Here is a 27,006-nt window from a genome sequence, read left to right as displayed (position 1 = left end):
TACTACCAAAATTTAAAACATATGTGAAAGATGCAAGGTTTTGATTAGATTTTCAAAATTAACTGAAATGTGTGTTCTTCGAAGATATAGAATTGTTCTACGTAAATGAAATCTTTACAAAATATTAATGTTTATATATTTGATAACATTAGAATCAATTATATTTTTCGTAGTCTTCTTTTTCTTATTATTCAAAACAATTTTAGTATGAACTTATTTTTGCTAAGAATTCTTTCTATATCCTCTTAAAAACTTTCCATTATTTATTTATTTATTTATTTATTACTTTTTTCCACGTTACTTTGAAATGGTATCTGTAACTTACAGGAAAATAATGTAATTGTGACTGAACTATTTTATTTATTAAAAAAAAAAAAAAAAAAAAAAAAACTTGATTCTAGTGTCCCCTGATATGCGTCGAAGGTGGTGGTTAAAAAGGTGCTGATGCACGTATTAAAATTAAGAATAAGAATAATAATAATAATTAAAAAAAAAACATGAAAACAAACCACACAAATCATACTTCAAGCATCAGACTAAAGATTTGAAAAATTAGACGAACACACACAAAACGCATGAAATCCCAATAGTGAAGGGGGAGATAAGGAAAAGGAAGCATATCAGGGAAATGGACAAAACATTCTAAGAGAAAGTACAACTGCAAAAGCTTGGAATGCATTCTATTCCTTATATATGGAAGTATTATGAAAAGAAAACAAATGACACGTATCTTACCTCTTCTATATATATCATTTATTTGGTACATATTACAGAACTATTAATAAAAATATACATACACCTACCTAAGTTAAACAAAAGGTTCCCAAATATACAAAGTATACACAACAATGTAATCTTTGGAATGTAAAGTTCGAAGTGACTGTTATCGATTTCTGAATATCGCTGAGAAATGAAAGTCTAAGATGACTTTCAGGAAAGACACTACTATATATATATATATGTATACATATATCTATTGTAAATACAGTTAATATATTTCTTTCTTTCGTAGATGAGGTGGCACATTTACAAAACATACTTTTCAAGGAATCTTTTAGTAAATACTCTGTTAGTGTGAATGTTCGTTACCGGTACAATGATGTTGCTAGAAGAAACACATGGAAATAGGTCATGAGAAAAAAAATAACACACACACTTCTTTATCTACTTAAAATACAACCAAGCACAAAAGTAAAAATTTTTATGTGTAAATTGTATCACGCAAATTTATTATGGCACAATTATGCTAAATGAGCTATAGGAAAATAGAAACTAGGCGTATGCCGTTTCAAATTACACTACGGTACGTTTTACATTGTTTATTTTCAACTATCGTATCTTTCTTGAAAGAAACTTTACGTGAAGCAAGTAAAAATATAAAATGGCTTTTTTTAAAAAAACTAATACAAAGAGGCACATAAAACAAGTGACCTCTAAAAAAAATCAATTCGTTGTTTTTCTTAATGATCGCATGCATGTATAATCTACCATAGCTAATGAATAACTAACTAATCTAGACTATTCATCTGAATGAAGTACCTGCATACCTAAAATCTCCAACAACATCATAGTACTGGCATCACAGAAATAACCACACTTATTGCACGACGAAATTCTGAACATTTTAATTCATTCAAAAAATATTCTAAAAGTGCCTTTGTCTTTCTTTCATTTTTTTTAAAAACTCTCATCTACAATTTGAACGTGTCCATATCAAGTTTGAGCGTCAATTGCAGTAAATTCCATTGGGGACACTCACAGTATTAACATTAAGTTATCATTCTTTCATGCTAAATGTAAAACAGAACAAAAATGTTTATTGTAAAAAAGGAAAGGTGTGTTTAGAATTTGGTTAAGTTGTTAAAAAGAACAAATTTTACTGTTTAATACCAGATAAGAAAAATTGTGCAATTTAGTAATTTCATTGTCAAACGAGAAATGTTATTTATAAAAGTTATAAAAAGAAGAAGATACGAGACAGGTCGAGCGTAAAATTAGTTGCAATTAAGAGGACAATCTCTCTTGAAAAGGTGAATACTGTGAACTTATTTTTATCTTTTATTTTTCATTCCGAAATTTGTGCATGCACATATATTTTTTTTTATTATTATTTTTTAATCTACATATCAGAAGAAAAGACAGATGTGTGCCATGCAGTAACCAAAGATACCAAATACGAACACATGAGAGAAAAAAAAAAAAGCCACATTTAGTATTTTCCCAGGCCAACATTACGACAAGACACTCACTTCATAGATACAAAATTAACACAACAAGCAAAGGGAGTTTTGAAACTGAGGTTGCTGTATAATCTGAGTTGCTTTGTTATAATACAAAATTATTGCGCGTATAACTCTCAATTATCCATGTCCGTGTGTGCACGCATAAGCATGTGAACTCTCGTTTTTGATGTGCCATTCAAATATACTTACAGCAGCAATACAATATAATGTATTTGTCATTAACACTAAAAACAAACATTAAAAATTTTCATATACTCAACAGAAGGATAACCTTAAATTAATTCCAAAATACTGTCCAATTGAAAAATAAAATTAATGAGAAGTAATTAAAACTTTCAATTAAGTATATACCTCTTAAGTACTGATTTAGAAATACATATGTTACATCACAACAAACACCAAAAAATATTGGCAGATGTAAGACGTACACAACACATTTAGAAATATCGGAATTCACCTTTCTTGCCAAGTCTTTCCTTGCGCACCCAGTCGGCTGGAGCTGGCGGAGGTATTGGTGGGGAACGACCCACATCGCTACTTGTTGGAAGACTCTCACGTGGGGAATCCTACATAATAAGGATACGACTTTAGCACGGGTTTTGCTTAATGTTATTTTATTCAACTAATCTGATTCACTAGTAACATTTATTGTGTATTTATTTCAAATGCATTCAGCAGTTTACGTCGGTGATACTGAATCACTAAAATAATCTTACGGATCCATTCTGAAAGTTATTACATTTCCATAAAATAACTGATATCAAATTGTTGCTTTAGGAAAATCTATTTTTACATTCAAACAACTACGGGGAATAACTACTCGTATTTGAGGAAAAAGGAAGTACAAAATTTTGAGTTAAACATCAGATTCCATCAGAGCACTCGCTAGACATATTTAACATCTCAAAAAGTAAAAAAACTGAAAGTTCCATGTGAAAAAAAAATGTTACATTTACATAGCTACAAGGAACACAATGATTCTTAAACCGTAACATAATGTCAATTCAAAAATCTATAGAATGTAAAAACCCAAATTTATTTATGAAAGAAGGCAGAAAGAGATATCCACTATAAAGAAAGCAGCTTTAGATATACCAGGGAGAGCTAATACTAGCTGCTGTTAAATTATTTTAGTTCAGAATATGTCGATTTTGGTAATGGTATATGAGCGAAGTTCTGAATTACTCTGGTATGCGACTGACATAACTTTACGCTTTTCTATATTAGTAAACCTAAACAAGATACTTAAATAATAATTTCTATCATGAGAACAACTGTAGAACAAAATAGCTAGATTTTCTTTGCATACATTAATGAGTGCTGTTAGTCAGTTAAACTTAGTAGATCTTCGAACTAATGGCGGAAACATTAACAAGAACACTTCAGAATTTATTTTAAAAACAGACGAACTAAATATTACATTTTTTTCTTAGTTTCTGCAGGACCATTACAAAATAGATTCCTATACTGAAAGGAAATATTTTCTTAAATCTTCTGGAGTAAATACTATTAGGGAATAAGGAATTATAATTTGCTTGTAACAATCAAAATATGATACCAAAATACACTACTCACCAAAAACAAATTAAGCACCTTCTAAATAGAGAATGCACACATCCCAGTGAGAAATCACAATCACAACATTTTTTTTAGAACTGTACATTTATTTTCTATGTAACACTCAAGAAACTACACTGTGATTTAATTAGCAATGGTTCAAGGAGAGAAAGAGACGCAGTTCAAAGTACAAAGCTCACAGACTTCGATAACGATATTGTTTGGTATAATCTCTGTGGCTTATCCAGCAGAGCTGGCTAGCTGTAAAAGCTCAATGGGTAAAGCTCAAGCAATATATTACTTCTCACTGTGTACTATAAGATTTTCAGCTTAGATAATTTGGTATAGTTGCCTCACAGAAAAAGCGAAGAATTAATAAATATCTCCCCCCCCCCCCATTCCAATGGACGTTCCTGACAGTAGTGTCTCACAGGGGAACGGTGTTGCCAGAGTGCGTCATACCGACCATAAAATAACGATGGCTGTAAAATCACTGTAGAACTATTCCCATGTATAACATAGGACTATTAATTATTGTTCATATTACAAGGAAGAACGGAAGCTTATCGTAATATTCTGGATAATGAACGCTTCAAATATTGCCTGTAAATGTTTGAACAGTGTTACTTTCAAGGCATTAAGGCCAGGTTCATGTTTGTTGTTGAAGTTGTGTCCCTTTCAGCACCGAGGTTATTTTGAGACGTGGGAATACAGTTTAAATATGGAATCCGAACCGCCGTAATATGTTCAAATTTCAATGTTGTTCTACTGTGAATCGAACCTGGAAACACGTGCACCAAAGGAACGGGATAGCTACTAGACTAGCAAGGAGGGCTCAGATCACATTATAGCGGTACTAGGTAGTGAGAGGTATACAGTCAGAAACGTTCGTCAACTGCATTGTCCCACTTACAACAAACCGGTTTCGGTTTTCGTGCCCACCACAAGTCAAGACGAGGAAGACGCCTGTAACATCTGTGGTCCATATAGCACACATACTGCGCATAGTGGAGAACCTCGTAGAGCGAATATCGTGATCCCAGCATTTGGGAACACCATGAACTAATGATATCATAGGAGCTCTCATAATTATGTGAGAACAGATTCCCAACTATTTTTGGTAAGTAGTGTATTAATGACAAAATACAAGTGAAATATACGAAAATCAATGTGATCTTTTGTAGAAAAATTTTTCTGATCTATTTATTGTATTAAACACGTAAAACATCTAGATTAAAAAGTACAAATGAAACAAAACAAAGCGAACTTGGCGATTCGATTTCTGTATGACCTAGCCTGAGTTGGTAGAGGCTAGAATTCCAGTTGTATCTTCTTACTAGTATTTAAATTGTAAATTATTATGCTTATAACGATAATTTTGACACTAAAGCAAAACTCAACTCAGACATGTTGGAACGTGATTTTTAAAATTTTTTCGAGTCCTTTCAATTAGTATTTTTGTGACGTTCATAATATTTAACACGTTTAGATTGTGTCAAGAAATACTTTGAAACACTTCACGAGTCTTACAGGAATAAATTATTAAAGTACAGAATACGTGTTGGACAAATATTACACAATATGCTATAACCCACTGCTTCAAATTGAGTATATATAATCCCTTCCTCCTTAGCATTTATCATAAATAACACACTGAACTCCACATAAGAAATTGTGGTATTTCAATAAAATATTTCGGACTTTTTTTTTTTTAAAAAAATATAAATATCCAACCTCCTATTTATATAGGTAATAAAATGTCTAAAATTAAAACTAATAAAATTTTGATCATACACACACACACACACACACACACACACACAACACACGTACGTACATGCATACATACATACACACACACATACAAAAAAGTGCAGTACATTCACAATTTCAACAGCAACCCTTGGGCAGGAACAAAACTGGAGATTTAAAACTGCTAATAATGTATCTATTACATTCGGAGCAACTAACTGCAAACCCATGACAGATACTTCTGTTAGTTGTATTATGCTATTTGCTATTTATCAAGACAACTAAGGGAGCATATTCCTCTTACCGAGAACTATGTTACAACGATGGAAGTACATGCAAGAACATTGTTTATAATATTCCTTTCATTGATATGCAAACTGGATACAAACGAAACTTTTTCTCAGACATTCACGACTAAATATATTAATATACACGCAAACCAGCATTTACCTGACTTGCATAGTTCCTATCATAACCCCGAGCATATAAAGGATTGTTGAAAATATCATCTTGTTCCCCAGATGTAAAAGACGTTACTATCGTGTGAGGTACATGAGCAATTTGTCCACGGCTATTTCTTGCTTTCCACCATTTCCTGCTGTCATCCAAAACCTGAAAGAAATATGTATATTGTTTTAGAAAAATAATTATAACACTGCCGCAGTCCTGTAAATAATATTCTTCCTGATTATCGTATCCTTTAAACTTCAAAGAACGAAAATTTTCATCTATATTTTACCACAGGCAAATTCCTGGTGACTAACGGTGCCCTAACTTTTCGTCAGTTCGTATTCAATTCTTTTATATATTTCAATGAATATAAATCCTGACGATGTTCTACCCCCGATGTATCGCCACCTTTGGTGCTCGCATCAGCAACTACGCACATAAATTCTTTCATATACTTCAGGAAATGCATAGCTACATCTCGTTCAGTTCAAACGAGGACTCAGTTTCAACTTGAATGCTGTCTATGCATGCAAAAGATTACAAAATGCATTATTATAATACAAAAATTTTAGTAAATAACAGCGGGAGATAAACACACACATCCGTCGATGAAGTGAACACACAATGCTGGACAACAATGAATTAGCTTAGCGGTCATTTATCTGAACGGCCTTGTTGCTATTTCATTAGTTAGTACATAGATGTGTGAATTGCGGAAGTGCTACCACTTGTGGCACCGTCAGGCAATGGAAACAATTATATGATTCTCCAGCAGCCCACGGCGATATCCTTAATGCTTATTCGATTATATGTAAAGATTATATAATAGAACAACACTGTGTATATATAATGATAGAATAATGAAAATCTGGTTGGGAAGACACGAAGTAAAAGAGATTGGAGTTTGAGTCCCTGCCAGTGCACTGCTAGATATATTTATGTTTACGTCCATTGTCAGAGGCAAGACTACATTACAAGACCTACAGCTTAAAGTGGGATCTTAACCACTGTAGTACGTTCGATGCTCTCTCATCGGGAAGAGAACCCGTGACCTCATACATCAAAGACACAAGCGCTAGCTAGTAAACTAGGGAGCAGAATCCTCTGACAGTCCAGCGATTGTTGTTTCATTGTTGCTCTGTGCCTACTGGTACTTTATGTAGAGGCTGCCGTATGTTCCACTCAAATTCCAAACTTATGTTGTCCATTAGACCATCTTCAGTACTTGCATCAAATGTCTCGCAAGTACTGCACGTTGAACAATTAATCTTGATATTATCTCTTCCTAGCAGTCGCATACAATCATCATACACCCTCTGAGAGCCGAAGTGGAGCAAGTGGTCGCGCGTGTTCTTTTCAAAGTTATCGACTTGAATCTTTCAAGTTACTTTCGTCTTATATTTTCCTAGTTTGTTTACTTGTTTTCTACCTGTAGATATTTTTTTTCTTCGACTGTTATTTGTTTACTAGCATGTGGGCAAACCATACAATCTATTTAAGGACTACCATATATAACATGTAATGAGAACTTTTGGTGTTGTAGGACAACATGCAAATGGATATTCTTATAATTAGTTCAACTGCACAAAAGATACTACATGCATTTAACGCGCAAGAAAACAATTATGTTAACTTAGCTGATGAAGAGAAAACCAATTTATATGTTGTATAGTAATTATAATCACACTAGAATACGCAAGCTTGCCCAATAATGTTTTGACTTATTTGACTAATGCACTTTTAGTGCTATACGTCAAACAAGTGATTAACCTTTTTACTATGGTTTTATATTATACACCACAGCATGAACTATAATAGCGAGTCTCATTCTTCATTTCGTACTTCTTGAATAACATGTCGAATAACCACATCAAACCATTGTAAGCATACTAGTCTATTAGTCAGCGTATAACAGAAAAGGCATGTTGTAATTTATAATGTTATAATTTTAATCCTTGAATGAATAGCGTAATTTGGGCACAATATAAATGAATACTTATTTATCAAAGAAAATAACAAAAATAAATAAAAGCTACGGGGACACCCGCACTAAACTTTCTCGCTCGAATTTCGTAAAATAAGATCACATTATGTTACGTTATAACTGAAACCTTCATTAGTGAAATAAGAACAAAATTATAGGCGTTTCGAAGGAAACTTCAACTCATCCCCAAAAGTAAACTATCTCTTGTGGATATTTTCATAAGAAATAATTTACGCAACATCAAAGGTTATTAACGGAATAATTATTCATGAAATATGAAGAAAATTGTTCGAGTCATTTTTGGAAAAAAAACATTCGAAAGGAAATCACCTCCAAGAATTAGCTACCTCGTGTTGATTGCTTCATGAGAAATGGCATATCGTGTATTTTGAGGTTATTAGTAAACATTTAAGAAATGTGAACATAATTGATTCAGATAGTTTTTGGCAAAACGGCCTGAAAAAACTCTCTCTCAAGAAGAAACTATCCTTTGGGATTTTTTTCAGAAGAAATTAGTAACGCTATATTATGAGGTTGTTAATGATTTTTTAACGATGTTTTTTAAAGTTTTACGTCCCACAGATATGCCGGCTAGGCTAAAAGAGAATGAAGGAGATAGTGGAATGAAGAAAGTGAGAAGAAACGAGAGAACTGAGAAAACCCATGCACACTGTTTGTCCCCATCAGGTTCACTTGGAGCGAGCTGGGATAGAATCCAGGATCCCACGCACCAGAGGTGAATGCTCAACCACTAAGCCACCGATGCCGTTTTTTTTTTTTTTTTTTTTTTTTTTTTTTACGAATTATGAACAAAATTGCCAGAGTTGCTTTTCAGAAAATCGCTCAAAAACACCCCTTGTACGCTTTTTCACAAATGTTCTACGCCGTATTCACAGGTTATTAATGAAATATATATATTTATGACATATAAACAAAATCGCCTGAGTCGTTTTTGAAGAAAGAAAAAGAAGTTCTAAAAGAACCCATCGTTGAAAGTAAACTACTTTTTCTGAATTTTTCCAGAGAAATTGCTTATATCTTAACTATATATAAAACTACATGAGCTGACAAATTATAGAGCACTTCCTGTAGGGCTACAATGATTAAATTTGGCATGATTGTAGCTTTCCGGAACTAACCCACAGGAAAATTTCCAAAAGTGAATATTTTTAATTTTTAAGGGGTCTAAAGAGGGGATGAAGAATTTCCCCACGTTATTTAAATGGGCCTTTTTTTTTTTTTTTTTTTTTTTTTGGACCTGTAATCTCATGTTTTAGGTACTTGGAATTGGGATAAAAACTTGAAATTCGGTATGCTTGTTCGTTTTCGTTAGCGTTACCTAAGTGAATCATTGGAAATAAAAATCTCCAATCGTAGAGTGGTTTTATGGAGAAGTGAAAAATGGATGAAGGAATTCCCATGTTATTTCAATGGGAGTTTTCTTGGGATACCAAATCTTATCTTTTAGATAGTTGAAATAGGAAAGAAACGATAGAATTGTGGGTTCAAGGGGTGCGAGGCCGTAGCAAAGACAGCGTGTGGGGGAGAAGCCCCCGGATGGGCAGATTCAGGAAATATGAAGAGCAAGTTCACGAAATTCACTATTGATGCAAAGGCCGATAGATAAGAAATGCGAGGCCGTAGGCCGAGCAAACTCGGGGGTCTGGGGGGCGGAGTCCCCAGCTAGCAAAATGCTAGTCACAGTATAGGATTGTGAATGAGATGTTGATATATAGCATTTAAACATTTATATTAAGTTTTCGAGAAAATAGCAAATTCTACCCTTAATTTTGGGGTAAAATTTGACCTCCCTAGAGAACCATATAAAAACTAAGTTTAAAATTTGGTACAGATACGTTGAACGGTACGGCATCTAGATCAGTGAACACATTTCTATCGGGACGGACAAACGAACAGACGGACTTTGGAAAATATCACATGGAAAGTATGTAGGGGCCATGAAAAATACAAATCCGTTGAATCCTCGAATTTTTTTCTTCGATCACCATAGTTTTCTCTTCCCTATCGTCGCTCGAAAGCAAAAAGGGAATAAACAAGACGGAACTACTTTTCAGAGATTCGAAGTGTCCGACCAACAGACTGCAAAGTACACGTGCTATGTTGAGTCACTCAATCCTCGCTCACATGGACAAGAAAATATTTCACTATGTAATCAATCAATGAGAAAAGTTTCGAGTTAATGTATGATGCAGTGGACGAAATACCAAAAACAAGACTAATAATTTATTGTGGTCAAGAGACCGCAACACTGACCAGCATAATAAATGTACGACAGAACAATATCTTAAAACAGCGAATATTTATTTATTTATTTGTAATAGGTTTCAGATACAGCACTAGGCCATTTTACACTGAAACTTTTTGATAAAAATTGAATAACAATTTGAGCTCAAGATGGTACAACACAACAGCAATATTACAAAAATAGCTTATTTATAGATGATCTGAAAGTGTACTAATTAGAAAAAACGTCTACAGTTTCTGGTAACTGATTATAAGTACTGACAATTCCGTTTAGAAGGGATCTTTGGGCAATATTAACTCTCGCCGCTCGAGTGTTAAAGAGATCACTAGACCATGTTCTAGCGGGTACGCGAAAATTGATCTGACTTAACAACTGTTCACATAATATGTGGCCATTTATATTTTTTTGCAAAAATATTGTCAGAAATTTTCTCTCTCACTAGGGGAGGTTTGATATTGAGGGATTTTAAAACGTCATTTTTTGGAAGTGTTCGGAGGTGAGGTACTCGGTAGGATACAATGGCTAAAAAGAAATTAATTACGATTTTTTTTCAAACTAGTAGGGCAGGCCATAGACCAGATGGGAGAACAGTACTCAATAGTGGGAGCAATATATGACTTCTAGATTATTTATGTCAGTGAAGCGATAAAGGAGTCCCAGTTCTCTCATAGCAGTACAAGATATTGTGCTTATATGATCCGCAAAAGTAAGCTTACTGTCAATGATAGCACCAAGATCTGTGAAAGAGGAGACAGGATTTATGTTCTTATTGCCAACTTTTTAAAGAAATCGTAAGAGAAGCACATTTTTCGCTGTTTAATCTAAGTTTCTAAGAGTTACACCAGTTGAGAAAAATTGAAGCATCATGTTGAAGAGCAAGCGCATCGTACTCGGATTGAACTTGTCTGTAGAGTTTGCAATAATCAGCAAATAGAAGAATATTGGTAGAGCTGTTTGTGAACAAAAAAGGCAGATCGTCCATGTATAATAGAAACAGAAGTGGACGCAGAACACTGCCTTGTTGAACTCCAGAAGTTACGGGAATAAAATCTGAAAAGTAACCTGAAACAAACTCGTTATGTCCTATTACTGAGTAGGTTTCCAGAAGACTAAGTAATTTGCCATGTACATTGAATCTAGAACTGAGTTTGTAAATAAGGAGATGGTGTGGAAGAGAATCGAAAGCCTTAGCCATGTCCAAATACAAAATGTCGAGTTGAAAATTTTCTGAGATGCTGTACACAGCATCGGACAGAAGAACAGATAAATTACTAAGACAAGATTTTCCTAGCAAACAGCCGTGTTGTGAGGAGTTTATAAATGGGGCAACAAATTGAAAGATCCTGTTTTTGATTATCTTTTCACAAACAAGTGATAGAGGAGATAATAAAGAAATAGGTCGATAGGAAGACACATTTTTATTCTTACCAGACTTATGAACAGGAGTGATATTAGCTCTCTTCCAACAGGTGGGAAATACACCTTCTGCAAAACAGCGATTTAGTAAATCCGAAAGGGGTTGAGAAAGCGAACTGGCAACACTGCGTAGGAAGCAAGTGAAGATATTATCTGCTAAGGCGCGCTGCTGGAGCAATGTCAAGAGAAGAGAAAGTACTTCGGTCGGAGTGGTACTGATAGAAGACACAGATTCAAAACAAACAGGCTGAAGAGGGTAGAGGGAGAAATGAGAGGTGTGAGGGGATGAAGCAAAGCTACTAGCAAAATAATCATTAAACATCTTTGCCCTGTCTTTCTCATTACACAAGAATTTTTCTAGGTCAGCTCTGCCGGTATACGAGAACTATTTCTTCGATTGTTTATTAGGGTTCAGAAACTCTTAGGGTTATTACTTGTATCGATTGTAATGTGTTCCATGTACTCCTCATACTTTCTTTTCATAAAGTATTTACTATGTTTCTTAATATCGGTCAAGTTCTTGTAAGTATGTTCACTGAGAAAATCCTTCTATAGCTTCCATGCACTTTGTTTGTGTGTGTGTGGGGGGGGGGGTATGCACTTTAGTTCCTCATCAAACCATGGGGAACTTTGAAGGTCTTTTACGGAAAGGAACAAAATCGTTAACCACAGCCTGTATGACGTCAGTAAATAAGTCAACTGCATCGTCAACTGAGCCTGAGGCAAGTAAGCACCATGGAAAAGTATGAAGAACTTCAAGGGGCCTTTTCCCACTGGGGTAAAGAAGACACTGATTTTTCTCGTTGACATATTTTGTTTGATATGAGGAAAGTACACACTGAGGGAATCGTGATCAGATGGGAGAAAGTTTAACTTAGGAACCACAACCGTCGATTTGTGGGTTGACACAATCTAGTCCAGGTTATCATCGCCTCTAGTAGGATGCATATTACGCTGTGCTAAGAACAGACCGTGTATAAAATTGTCCAAAAACCAAGAGTCATTATTATAGTTTTTAGAGTGTGGGACACCATATGTGAGGGAAAGCCACTCACTGGAGAGATTGAAATCTCCAAGAAGAGTTGCATTTCGGTCTGCTACGGCGGCAATCAGAGTCACGACATGCTTCCAGTATGTACAAGGGAGAGTTTTTGTGTGGTCGATAAAAGCAGCCTGAGAGTTGTTTTGGACCGTTTGGAATGTTTATTTCAACTCGTAAGATTTCACAGTTCTTACTGTATAGGTCTTTGCGCTCTTTACTTTCTAATTTAGAGTTCACGCATATCCTTACATCACTACCACGTGAACCTTTATCGAAGAATGGCAGTTCACATTTAAGCATATCATCAGTCATCCAAGTTTCAGAAAAAAACTAAACAGTCATATTCTAGAAGTTCAGGTAAATGTATTTCACAGTCACTCAGTTTGTTTTTAATGGAGCGAAGTTTTGATAATAGATAGAAAGGGCATGGCCCTCACTGGGTCCCGGATTGAGGTGGACATCGCCACTAAGCAGAACGATCAGCAGAAGGTGGTGCCATCTATTGATAGATTTCTTACCTGAAGCTGTCTGTCCGGAAGGTGGTGGTTTCGTAATGACAGTCCAAAGAGCCTTTGGAAAGGATGATATAGGAAAGGAAAATATCCTTTCAGAGCAAAATAGGTCACAAACACAACACTGAGAGCCACACTATTTTTCAAATGTCACACCATCGTGAAAAAACAGATAACCAAAACGCTCTAACATACGGGCAAACCACACAAAAACTTAAAAATATCAGAGCACAGCAAAACACCGACACACCACTAGACGCCATTTTAAGAAATTTTGCAAAAAAAAAAAAAAAAAAACACTTTTAATTACAAAACCAGAATAATCTACTTTCCTTCTACAAACAAAGCACCTGTGAAAAAAAAAAAAAGTATCAACAAAATTTCCAAGACTTTTTACTTGACAGCATAACTAGCCCTTTTATTCATCACTGACAAAACACGATGGCAGTGTACTTGTTTTCTGTCTCGTGATAACGAGCTAAATCGAACTTTTTCAAACCCTTATGAATTTGCTAAAATTTTCAAACTTCCTTGATAAGTCGGTGGCTGTGAAGGAACGTTTCTAATACTGGTGGTTTTAGAATCGTGTATAATGCTGAAAATTGGAAGGGTAGCTTGCGAGGCGGCCGCCGTACGGGAGTTTATGTTTCAAGGAACTGAGGGATCGCAGTGCTTGTTTTTACTAGTTTTAGGTAAGGGAGTTGGCCTGAAGTTTGGAGACTTCAGAGACTCCAATGCATTTCGAAACCAAATAGTATTTCGAGAACACATTTTTGTGCATCCTTTTCTGCATCTAGAGTGCTAGAATGAGTATATTTTAATTGCTTTTGTATTGTGTATGGGAGGAATGATGAAGAGAAATGAAATGGAAACAGCAAATATAGTTTCTTTCCCTCTTTTTCTTTCACTACGTATATATATCACTTGTTATTTTGTTCGCTAAGTTAAAAAATAGATAGTTCTCTTTCTGTATGTGCGAATTTATTTTGTGTTTTTGTGTTCTATGAATGCATTCGTGATTGAAATACTAAGAACAAAAGCAGAATATTCGACGCAATGTAGACAAGACTTATTAAATTACCAAAATTTGAAGGACAGAGTGCAGGGTTAAGACCAATAGGGAAATGCTACGTGATCTTGAATTACCAGAGTCGGCTGATTTAAACAAAAGTATTTTCTTTCTCAATAAAAACAGAACTTTAAAAAGTCCGAAAGAATGAAGAAAGAAAAAAAAAAAGAGAGAGAGAGAGAGATCAGAGTCTAAAAAATATGGGTACCCAAATGCTAAAAGACACTTATTATTGTAGAATGAGAACCCTAACGGTAATGAAAATCTGTACCTAGAAGAGCAAGGTAAGGACTATTTACTGAACAACATTCCCGATGCAACCTGCGAGGCCAATTTACAATGCAACTTGTAATGATGCGGACTGTTAAAGCAAGTGATCCTTTCTTTCTTTCTTTCTTTCTTTCTTTCTTTCTCTTTCTCTCTCTCTTTCTCTTTCTCTCTCTCTCTCTCTCATTAATTTCAATCCAAAAATATAGAAGTAAGTCCAATCTTCAACAAAATACACTTGCTTTCCGGAAGAACTCACTCCCTAATTATTGGCCCCATTTCAACTCAATTTCAAATCTTCAGCAAAAATTATGCCATATTTGAGCTAAACTCACTTTTTTTTTCCGAACGTTATAATAGAACTTGCTTTTTTAAATCGACTCGGGGAAGGGGGATAAAGTCTCACACTCGTAGTTGATTGATTTTAAATCCAAATAATGGGAAGGATTGTGAAGTCTCACAAAAGAAAAATGTGCCATATTGCATGAAAATCTAATATTCTCTCCCCCTCCCCTCTCCAAAAAAATTGTGCTTCCGATTTTTTTCTCTCAGAGTGCGGGAGTAATCAATCTCACATTAGGGTGCTATATACATCGTTCACTTTTTTTTACTGATTTTAATCCAAGCAATAAGGATTGCGGAAAAAGAGGCGATGGAAATATACATAATATTGTATCAAAGCTGCATGAGTTTTACAAAAGTAGCAGTGGAACATGAGCGCCAACGCGAAGAAAACAGGGAGGAGGGCGGGTTCAAGGTTGCCTAAGAGATGACATGAGGCAGAGTTCCTACAATAGAAAAGATTCACTTTTCACGACGACATATCACTTACAGCACACTTTTTTCGAAACGACATAGCTTCAACTCCTGTCTCGTAGGTGTTGAGGGAATAAAATAACCTCCCAAAATGATTCAACTGAACTACCAATTGTTACTAGGAACATTTTCTGTTTACATTTCTTGATTTGGATGAACCAGTTTTGTATGAAGATTTGGATCAGAGAAACTCGTGTGGTAAAGAATAATAAAATAAAAAATAAGTGTGTAAGTGGAAATGACAGATGATTGGTTTGTTCAAGTTAATACGTTATTGAATTTTGTTCAGACTATCTTGATTCAAGTTGAGTAAAGTGCATTACTGCAAGAGTAATCTGTAGAAAGTTCTATCATTTGCTCAATTCATAACTAATATTACGTTTTCGTTGACTGCGCCCAATAAAACAATACTTGACGGAGTTTAAATGCGAATTTGCGCTTCCATATAGTCAAAAGTGGAGAAGTAACATGCCTTCGTTCTCTTCACTGAAACCTTCCGATGTTGCAGCTAGTGAAGTACAGTCGAAATTCCAGTTTCCAATAAATGTGCATATCAACGATCTTTCCATAGGTTATATCGATAGAAGAGAGAAAAAACTTTTTTTTTTTTTTTTTGTCAATGATAGGACCAAAAGCTATGAAGATCTAACCATTTGAGTACATTAGATATAACCGATGATAAGAAATTCAAAAAGATAAAACAGTTTATGCTTGCACATTTTAGTATGAGATTGAAGAAAGTTTGTTTCCATATTATTATTATTATTATTATTATTATTATTATTATTATTATTATTATTATCATAATCATATCATTATCATCCCCGACAGTTTCGTAACTCTAAAAAAGCAAGTATCGTACTGCAATTGGAGAGCTTGATTCGAATATGCCTTACAATACAAATCTGTTTTTGGGGCTAATAAGGAAATTGCACAAACATCGTCACATACATTTCCTCCAACTTCATCACAGTCTACTTGCAATGGTTGCAGACACTGCCCACTTGGACCTGCAAGAGATGTAGTAAACTTCACCCCGAGAGTGTCTCCAGCTGAGACAATCGATGTTTTCATTGATGATCAGAAAAGTACTTTCTTTAAGCGTGTAACATCAAAGATCAGCAAAGCGCCAAACATACAGACACTAACGGAGTTCGACCAGATATGTAATGTGGACAGTATGACAGGAGGATCCAGGATATGTTTAACTTACTAAGATTAGATTAGATTGAATTAATATCGGAGAAAGACGTATGAAACTTCACACGGATGAAGTACATCATTTGGATCTTTCGAGAAATCTGAACAGGTCATCTATTGTGCCAGTCATGTAGAAAATGGTACAGTATCTTCACAGAGAAGATACGTGGTGCGGAAATCGGCAAATTAAAGACATTTCACACTGATCAAGTTGGAAGGGAAAAAAAAAAGATGAAAAGGTATTAGAAGAGGTCGGACTACAAGCTGTTGATTGTTTAAGAGTGAAGAACAGGCAGCGGCAGAGAAGACAGAGCCAATTACAAGTACAAGTAGAAGAAAGGAAATTAGAAAAGGAGAGAAGAAGGTAAGAGTAGAAGACAGAGGGAATCGGAAGCAATAAATTCAGGACACGGGAACGAAAACGGACGAAGAAATATGGAACGAGATAGAAAGGAGTAACCAATAAAAGAATGAAGAAATGAACTAATTTCTACAGGAAATGGTTCATTACTCTAGTAATGGAACATTTATATATTGTTGAAGAAGTTGGTTTCGAGTTGGAAGAAAATGAAAAATTACATTTCTTCAGACCAGGAGGGAAGGGTAATGAAATAATCTGCAAAAATGCTTTGTAATTGCCCGTCTCAGTTGTTGTAACCAAGAGAGTTCTGTTTACATTTGTTGATTTAGAAGATTGAAGTTCTATATGAAGATCTGGAACTAAAAGAACTGGTCTGATAAGAAGAATAAAATATAAGTGTGTAAGTTCAAGTGATAGATGACTGGGTTATTCTACAAGTAAATATGTTATTGCATTCTGTTAAAATTACCTCTGATTCGAGTTAAATAAAACTAATCACTCACGCCAGTTCTATCATGTGCTTAATTCGTTACTAACAAACTTGTGCCTCGAAATAACAGTGGGCGTTACGAACTTCAGTTGAGTAGAGTTGATTTTGAGTTTAACGTCCCTTTCAGCAGCGAGGCTATATGAGACGTGGACTTACTGATTAACGTGGAATCCGAACTACATGAGCTCCCATCGGGAATTGAACCCGGGTCTCCCACGCCAAAGTCGCGTACGCTAACCGCTTAGCCACAAAGGAGCTTGTTAGGAACTTCAGCTCCTGTAACTCGAGATAAGGGAATTGTTACATGCCGAGTTGGTTAATTGAAAATCAACTGATCTTAGTGGCTGAATTAGACCTTTTGAATTCTTAGTCCAAGCTCCCATCATCCTCCTCAGCAGGAAACAATAATACCCTGCTTAAATGTGTCCATTCCTCCACTTCTGAACTGTTCAACTCTCTGCTTCTTATGTTCTCTGTTCCTGTGTGTTTAACGAACTGACAACTAGCTACAATAGATACAAAATATAACAGATTTATTCAGCATTTTTTTTCTCATTACAAATTATTCAAGTTTCAAATGTAGGCAGTTAACACTGTTCATCCTTAATTAAATAACTAAAAATAAAACACTTCATTAACATTCACAATCCTTTTTCAGAAAATCGAAACAGCAACAAATTATCACAGTATCATTCTTCTTCAACGCTATTCATAACCAAAACACCTAAGCCACAAGAAATCTTAAACACAGCCTATCGGAACGAGAAACAAACAAGTTGTTACAATTAAGGCATTAATAAATCGACAAACATGCTCACCAGTAAACATCAAACTGGATGCAGAAAAAAAAGTAGATAGATTATAATTAAAAACATGCAAGGACAATTTTGTTCCTACCAATAAGCATTCTGAAAGTAATAAAATAGTTGTTTGGTGACACTTAATACTATTTAAATAACCTGCAATAGAGAATTAAATAAAAATGAAAATACACTTATAACCGCCACCAGGTTATAGAAGTATTTTTTGTGGACGCTCTGTATATTTCGTAAAGACGGTGACTATTTTTTCGATTTATACTTTATTCTGCGAGGTATATAAGTTCTTTCTTCGGTGGTGATTGCTTCTTTCCCACACAACTGGACAAAGAAGTCTTTCATTGCTTTTTCATATATATATTTAAAACATTGCTTTTGGTGAGAAAATTTCAGTGAGCCATGAACCTTCTCAGTGTTTCTCTCTGACTTATTATTAGGCACAGTATATATACACAGCAGTTATTTGGAACTGAATTAAGTGCTTTCTTTAATCGCTTATGGAATATTGCAGTAGTTTAGAGAAATACTGGCTGACCAGATGTTTAAGTGACCAAAGTGACGCCAGTCACATTGGTTTTGCAGTTCCTTATCTGTACTTTCTCACGCCCGAGTTATCGCAATGTCTCGTGCATCGTAGCCAGTAGACTAAAATTAACAAATTATTTTCCGTACTCTGTTTGCATGTGCATATAGGTGATCTAACTGAGTGGTTTCTGGAATGAACTGCCAACACTCTTCAGTTAACCATTGCAGCTTGCATCTTAAACTTTTGAGCTCGGGGAGTTTGACTCATGTATTGTGTGCAGCCACCACGCACGTTGCGTCGGGAATTAAGTATGATTTTGTGTTAAAGGAACATAAGCTATTAGCCGGTGAAGGACGTTTTCTTACGGCTAGCCCCAACTAGTGAAGTCCCAGGTTCATAAACCTTGTGCGCCAAAAAGTTATACACGTGCCCTCCAACATCAGCATTCTACTTTCTTTTTTTAATTTGCTGAAGACTCATCTTTACGCTTCAGGATTATTTGGCGCACCAACTGGATTTCTACGTGGGATTATCCCGGCAACTTTTTCTCCAGTGCTAATCCCCCAAGTGCGTCAATGGTGTGAGAGAAGCAAATATACCGGGTGCGTCATTTATAATGTCAAACCTTGATGACGGAGAAACCAAAAGAGAGAGAGAAGCGAAACTTTGCATGAAGCAACTACACAAAGGGGCACATTGGTAGACGTATTATTTGACATCACCGGATGAACAGTGTTGCCAACCCAATATAAAGTTATGATTTTTTAAATAGAACGACCTAAATTGTATTTCATAATTTAATTCAACACTAAAAAGGAAGACGAAAGATATGCCACCCGCAGGTCAGTGTTGCAAACTTCTCGAGAAATAACGTTAAATATGTGTCACATTTAAACGCCTTTTGCACACACAGGGAGTGAGGTACACACTAGTTTTGCACAATAATTTAAATATTGGCCAGAACGGTTTAAATTGACACCAAGTTTAGATGGGTCCGTTAAACAGTGTTGACATAACAGAAAAGACAAAAGTCGAGTTTGGATATAGCGCAATAACTCGAAAAAGGCCATAAGTACATTACGGTTTAAAATTTATAGGACAATTTGATATGTTATAAGAAGCATTCTCACGTTTATTTGAAGTCGATAAGTCAAGTACTTACCGAGATATTCGGAATTTTATAAAAGCTGAGAATTTTGCGCTGTAGAAGTTGGTAACGCTGTCTCAAATTCCCACTTTTTCCCTCAACGTTGAGGAATTCGTAAAGAAGTGGTTGAAATAAAATATAAACATTAATAAGCACACATACGATGAAAAACTTTTTTTCAGTACTTGAAATGACTGATTAAGCGTAATTTACTGGATATGAAAAAAACGTAAGGAAGTAACAGGACTTCATATGACAAGATAATACAAAGACGTAGAAGACATGTAGGTACCTAGTAGCTACTTTCGCACGATGAAAATATTTATCCTCTTATAAGTTTGGGACACCAAAATCAAAACAATCCAATACTCGCACCACTAAACGATACGACAGGTCAAGCTGCTTTACTGTGACAAATCTGGATTGAGCTACGAAGGTATGTATCATATGTTTGAAAGATTTGCACATACTGATATGTAGGGTTACCAGCCGTTTTCTTTTATGAGTACATGTACTGTTTTTCAAGGTATTCACTTTTCTACCCTCTCATTTTGAAGTGGAATATTCTTTTGTACTTTTTTTTTTTTTAATAATGCGTGACTCCTGACATACTGAATACTTTTTCCATGTATCTGTTAACAGGAATTGGTAACATGCTGGTAATGTACCCAGTGAGTATTGGATTGTTTTGATTTTGGTGTCCCAAACTTATAAGAGGATAAATATTTTCATCGTGCGAAAGTAGCTACTAGGTACCTACATGTCTTCTACGTCTTTGTATTATCTTGTCATATGAAGTCCTATTACTTCCTTACGTTTTTTTCATATCCAGTAAATTACGCTTAATCAGTCATTTTAAGTACTGAAAAAAAGTTTTTCATCGTATGTGTGCTTATTAATGTTTATATTTTATTTCAACCACTTCTTTACGAATTCCTCAACGTTGAGGGAAAAAGTGGGAATTTGAGACAGCGTTACCAACTTCTACAGCGCAAAATTCTCAGCTTTTATAAAATTCCGAATATCTCGGTAAGTACTTGACTTATCGACTTCAAATAAACGTGAGAATGCTTCTTATAACATATCAAATTGTCCTATAAATTTTAAACCGTAATGTATTTATGGCCTTTTTCGAGTTATTGCGCCATATCCAAACTCGACTTTTGTCTTTTCTGTTATGTCAACACTGTTTAACGGACCCATCTAAACTTGGTGTCAATTTAAACCGTTCTGGCCAATATTTAAATTATTGTGCAAAACTAGTGTGTACCTCACTCCCTGTGTGTGCAAAAGGCGTTTAAATGTGACACATATTTAACGTTATTTCTCGAGAAGTTTGCAACACTGACCTGCGGGTGGCATATCTTTCGTCTTCCTTTTTAGTGTTGAATTAAATTATGAAATACAATTTAGGTCATTCCATTTAAAAAATCATAACTTTATATTGGGTTGGCAACACTGTTCATCCGGTGATGTCAAATAACACGTCTACTAATGTGCCTCTTTGTATAGTTGCTTCATGCAAAGTTTCGCTTCTCTCTCTCTTTTGGTTTCTCCGTCATCAAGGTTTGACATTATAAATGACGCACCCGGTATATATATTAGAATTATTAGAATATATATTAGAATATATATTTATTAGAATACGAATATATAAAAAGAAAAAAATAACGAAGAGAAATTAACACAACACTTAACACAGAATATGTGTAATAATTTTCATCACTGAAATCACACTTTGCCTTTTTAATGCAATGTAGCCCTTTATATATATATATATAAAGGGCTACATTGCATTAAAAAGGCAAAGTGTGATTTCAGTGATGAAAATTATTACACATATTCTGTGTTAAGTGTTGTGTTAATTTCTCTTCGTTATTTTTTTCTTTTTATATATTCGTATTCTAATAAATAAGTATAGTGTTATTTAATCCAGGGTGTTTTCGTTGTTTGTGTGAATGATTTGTGTGCGTTATGGTCTGGATGACCATCTGATCGTCCGTGAGGTTTTCGGGGCGAGACATCCGAACCTCTCGGCGCCTAATGCTCATCTCATCATTGAGACCGACGAGTGATTTGGAAACAATTTGTAACCCTTTCTTTCATCGTCCTATCCAGGTAAGTTCTGGTCTCAGGAGTATACTTATTGGCAGGACCACGGGGGACAGAACCACGAACAGAGACCTCGAACACTCGAATTGGTTATACATTTGGGTACTCATATATATATATATATATATATATATATATATATATATATATATATATATATATATATATATATATATATATATATATATATATATATATATAAAAGTAAGACATCTTACTCGAAAGTCAAATACTCTCTAACGAAAATTTCTGCGGAATGTATTTTTAAATTTTATTGGCTGATTTGGAGTTTAGGGTCCCGTTCAGCACTGGCGCTATAGGAGACGTGGAATTACAGCTTAATGTGGAATGTGAACCACATAAGGGATCGAACCTGGGTCTCACGCTAGCCATATAATTGTGAGCAAGTTTAACAAATTCATCTTTTCACCAGATTTTAAGCTCAAGCTGTCGAAATTATCAGAATGCTCTGAAGAAACTATACAGTATGTATGGATATGGGAAAACTGTTTTGCATGTATATGTTAAAACGTTCAATATAGGGTGATTTCTACGCCCTTATTCTTGATAGATTGTAACTCTTTTTTTCTGCAAGCTGAAGGACGGCACGGAGTAAGTTTTGCGAAAATTGTGGACATCAAATCTGACGAGGCATCGAATCGCACGATTTAACGCTGATTAAGCATTAGTGACAAATATTTTAAAACCTTTTTTTTAATGCTCACACTAAAAATTAATTAAAATATTATTATGCATATTCTTATCAATAGCGGAATGGTAGCAAAACGTACAAATTCAAATATTTTCTCGTTTAAATTTGGCGGTTTTATGTATGAATCTGACGGAGTTTTCAGTCATAGTCTTGGCAAAACTGATGAAGATATCAAGCAAACAACACTCAACGCAGTCACTGAAGTTATTTTTGCAGGAAGGTTTCTAATAACCAAGTAACGTAAGATTTATTACAAATAAAGAAATGATTTAACAAAAATTTAAAAAATGACTAAGTAATGAGATTTTATATTATTTATTTATTTATTTATTTGAGTGTAATTTATATTAATCGGTGAATTCTCAACTTTGGGAGTTTTGCGGATGAAAGTAAAGAGTAGATTGTATCTCATTGAAGAAATCTGATGTACTTTCCTACCACTAGATGGTAATTACCCACAATTCAAATAAATGAAATCTAAGTTTTACGTCCCACGTTATGAAGGCTAGGATAAAGGAGACGGTGAGTATGAGAAATGAATGAAATGGTGGAATTAAAGTGGGATGAAACGAGAGAATCCCGAGAAAACCCACGAACACGGTGTTTGCTTACCACAAAGCTCACTTGGTGCAAGCTGGGAACCCACAATTCAAAGTTGAATTTGTGTTTATTTATTCAAAATTTGATATATTTCAAAGCGGAAGAAGAGAACCATCTGTTATCTCTCTCCCTCTTCACTCTCTCGTAAATGTACTGAGCAGAAATGTTCACCTTTGCGAGGGCATCCTCACCCTCAAATTCTCTCGCCCACAATTACTCGAGGGCAAGGACAAGCTTCGACAGCGAGGGTGAGGGTGCGCGAGGGCGAGAACAAGCTTCGACAGCGAGGGCGAGAATGCGCGAGGGCGAGGAGAAATTCAAACACGAGGGCGAGGACCAACTGTCACTTTGAGGGTGAGGGTGCGCGAGGGCGAGGGTCAACTTCCTCTGCAATGGCGAGGAACACTTTCCTTCGCGAGAACGAGGGCACGCGAGGGAGAAGGAGAAGCTTCCTTAACAACTATTTTGAATTAGCTGTTTAACCATTTTTGGAGGATTACGAGACAAGACGAAAATTTTTTCGAGTGTTGTGAGCAACACTAGTTCACCCAAGTCTTAGGTCTCAAACACTATTTTAGTGCTAAATGATCAGTTTGAAAAACCTATAAATTGATAAAGGTGATCACAATGAAGAGCATTTATGAATGTTTAAATATACCCAAATCACAATATACTCCACTAATAAATATGGTTTAAATGTTCTTACACCTCTCGTGACGCAGAAGGATTCTGAGAACTTCTAGATAAGGGAATACATTTTGTACGTAAATTTACAGAATGAGACGAAAAGCGAGTCGTTGACAATTGAGACAATAAAGAAGTTTCCGAAAATTGAGATGAGACGAGACGAGACTTCTATAAAATTTACGAGACGATATGATAAACCTTATTTCTCGTCTCGTCTCATGGGCAACAACAGTTTGCACCGAAAGATGTAAAGGAAACTATTAAAATTCCATCTGAACATATCCATGGTAATATTAAGCGTGGAGTAGTTAATGATTTGTTCTATTTTAGGTGATCTGGAGTAAGGATGGTATGTGTAGTTTTCTTTGTTTAGGACTTATGTTAAGGAAAACAATTCAGCAAATAGGCTGGAAAATTGAGGATCTGATCCTCGCGAGGGCTTTCTCACCCTCAAATGACCTCGCCCTCAATGATATAAGGGTGAGAAGAAATTTCCAGTAAAAGAGCGAGGGCGATGCACAACCATCCTCACGAGGGCGAGTGTGAACGAGTGCGAGGGCCAACTGCCAACTGCCACTGTGAGGGCGAGGGTGAGTGAGGTTGGAGCAAAATGAACATCTATGGTACTGAGAGACACGAGGGAAAATTGATTATGTAAAATAAAGTATTTTTGGGGCTATACAAATATTAATAGTTTGTGATTTAAAGCGCATGCAAATGTTGAGATAAATATTAGTTTTGAATTATCTTTGTGCCACCTTTCCTAGCACTAATCAAAATTGTCGATGCAAGTGAAAGATGTGCTTTTATTTACGCAGAATTCAAGATAGTGGGGCAACGTTACCCATCATATTCCACACTGTGAAATTACAATTTTTACTTATTTTGGTTTACTTCTGCTTTAAACCTACACATTTAAGAGCCATACGTAGATACTTAAAATATAAGATAATATTACATTTCTAATGTGTATTAATTTTTCATTCGGCAATATTATCCGAGATTTGAAACAATTAACTGTTACTGTTCCTTCAGTGCCTGTTAAAGAGAGGTAAGAATCAGTAAAAATATATTTCAGCCAAGAACAAAAACAAAACTATTGTTTTGTTTAGTAGGAATGGATCTACTTATATCTACTTAGTCCTCCTGAATTAATACAATAAACGCAGCTAATTAAAGAATTTATATTATCTACTTTGATTTTCATTGGGGAAATATTCCGTCTTCCCTAAGTCATGTACTGAACTTGTTCAAAGTTAGGAGTTTACAGTTCTAAGTTTCTTTTTCAACGGATTTGAAACTAATTGTTAGTAAAGTAAATCTCATAATTTCGATGTAAAAAGTGAATTCTTCTAATACATTCCAATTTTGTCCTAAATAAAAGCCTGAACTATACCTTTTTGCTTCTGACTTTAGATAAAGAATAAAATTAGGAACTTTTCGTACTCTTAAATTAATCACACGGATATCACTGCTCCCATATTTTTTCAATTCCTTTTAAATAAATAATAAATAAAAGAAATAAGTATTCGTAAATAAATAAATTTAAATCATAAATTTTCACAAACAAACTATTTGCTGAGCAAAACAATATATTCACATAAAAAACTACATGCGTGTTACAGTTTCGCCAACTAACATTTTGGCTTCATCAGACATCAGATAGTGTCTGATGAAGCCAAAATGTTAGTTGGCGAAACTGTAACACGCATGTAGTTTTTTATGTGAATATATTGTTTTGCTCAGCAAATAGTTTGTTTGTGTTTTAGTATATACAAAGCAAAGCTTCTACTTATGGAAAATAAATTTTCAGCTCTTGCCCACCTTGAAACTGTGGTTTTTAATGAATACACATATATGACCTGAATAATGGTACAAGTCCAATTTTGAACAAAATTAAAATTATTTCCAAATTTTCAATGTGCAAAGTTTCTCACATGAATTATTACATGGGTGATTCTCCAGAAAGTGTACCTTTGATGTAACTCAAGCTTATTTGGTTAATTAGGATATTGTACCATTCCTTTTTTCCCTTAAATAATTTTGGCAACTTGTGCTTTCTACGGCGATATATAGGATTTGGGAATTTTTATCTCTTATTTTAGTATTTTTCCCTGAAATCAAAAATGTCAGCTCCATGGCTTGTAACCGAACACATTTTCAACTATGATTTTGTATGTATTTGCACCCAGAACCAAAAAACGTTCATTTCTTGTTTTGCTGTGATGGCTGATATAAGGAGAAAGAAAATGTCCATCAGTATGATATTTTTATCTGGTGTAGTTTTTTCAGGTATTTAATGTTGGATATCTGTAACTGAGCTGTGTGTCAGCTCCATGACAAAATATATCTTTTTCTATATTAATACTCAGCCTACATTCACGTGACACGTGATACCTGCTTGAGAATAAGCAGTCATTTTGTTTTCAGTGTAGTTTAGAAGTGCATGGCTTATGCTGCTGGTTCCTGCGTTTTCTGCACGTTCGTGTTGATTTCAGGTATGTCTCATTTAGAGTTCATCAACTCCATGGTATTTAGAAAAATGTGGTGTTTGATAGTAACAATATATATTGCGTTGTTTTCTATTATAATAGAAAGAAACTTTAAAAAATATGGATTGATAATGTTCGTAATCGAAAACCTAATTTAAAAAAAAAAAAAGTTCAAAATATACTTTTGTCAGCTCCATGACACTTCATGGGCAGTAGCTTTGCATGGAGTTGCCACTATACCATGGGGTTGAACTTTCTTACTTCTGAAATGCACGTTATCAATAATATATTTCTCTATATGTATAAACAGATACAGGGATGTAGTTTGGCAGTTTTCACAGGAATGGCCATCCCGTATTTTGTCAAGGGGGAACGGAGGGAAGTTGTATATCATAAGTAATGAACTTGACAAAGTTCTGATGAAAGCATAAATAGGTTAGGTGCATCCAATCACTTTCTGTAAAAGTATGTATAAATACCCTACGAA

At 35.0% G+C, this 27,006-nt stretch overlaps 1 protein-coding gene across 4 annotated transcripts in view; it reads right to left on the bottom strand.

The window, feature by feature from the left end:
• LOC145688497 (epidermal growth factor receptor kinase substrate 8-like) overlaps window positions 1–27,006 on the bottom strand; it is a 379,489-nt gene that overhangs the window by 96,409 nt on the left and 256,074 nt on the right. For all 4 annotated transcript variants that reach the window (XM_081762831.1, XM_081762832.1, XM_081762833.1 and 1 more), the window contains 2 exons: window positions 6,003–6,164; window positions 2,701–2,809 (listed from right to left, as the gene is read on the bottom strand). In XM_081762831.1, the coding sequence (XP_081618957.1) occupies window positions 2,701–2,809; window positions 6,003–6,164 (271 nt within the window). The remainder of the gene's footprint in view (window positions 1–2,700; window positions 2,810–6,002; window positions 6,165–27,006) is intronic.

Source organism: Thermobia domestica, chromosome 6, assembly GCF_964235325.1.
Source record: "Thermobia domestica chromosome 6, izTheDome1.hap1.1, whole genome shotgun sequence".
In the NCBI taxonomy this organism is placed as follows: domain Eukaryota; kingdom Metazoa; phylum Arthropoda; class Insecta; order Zygentoma; family Lepismatidae; genus Thermobia; species Thermobia domestica.
The sequence above is the reverse complement of the archived record's forward strand: the minus strand, read 5'-3'. Positions and strand labels throughout refer to the sequence as shown.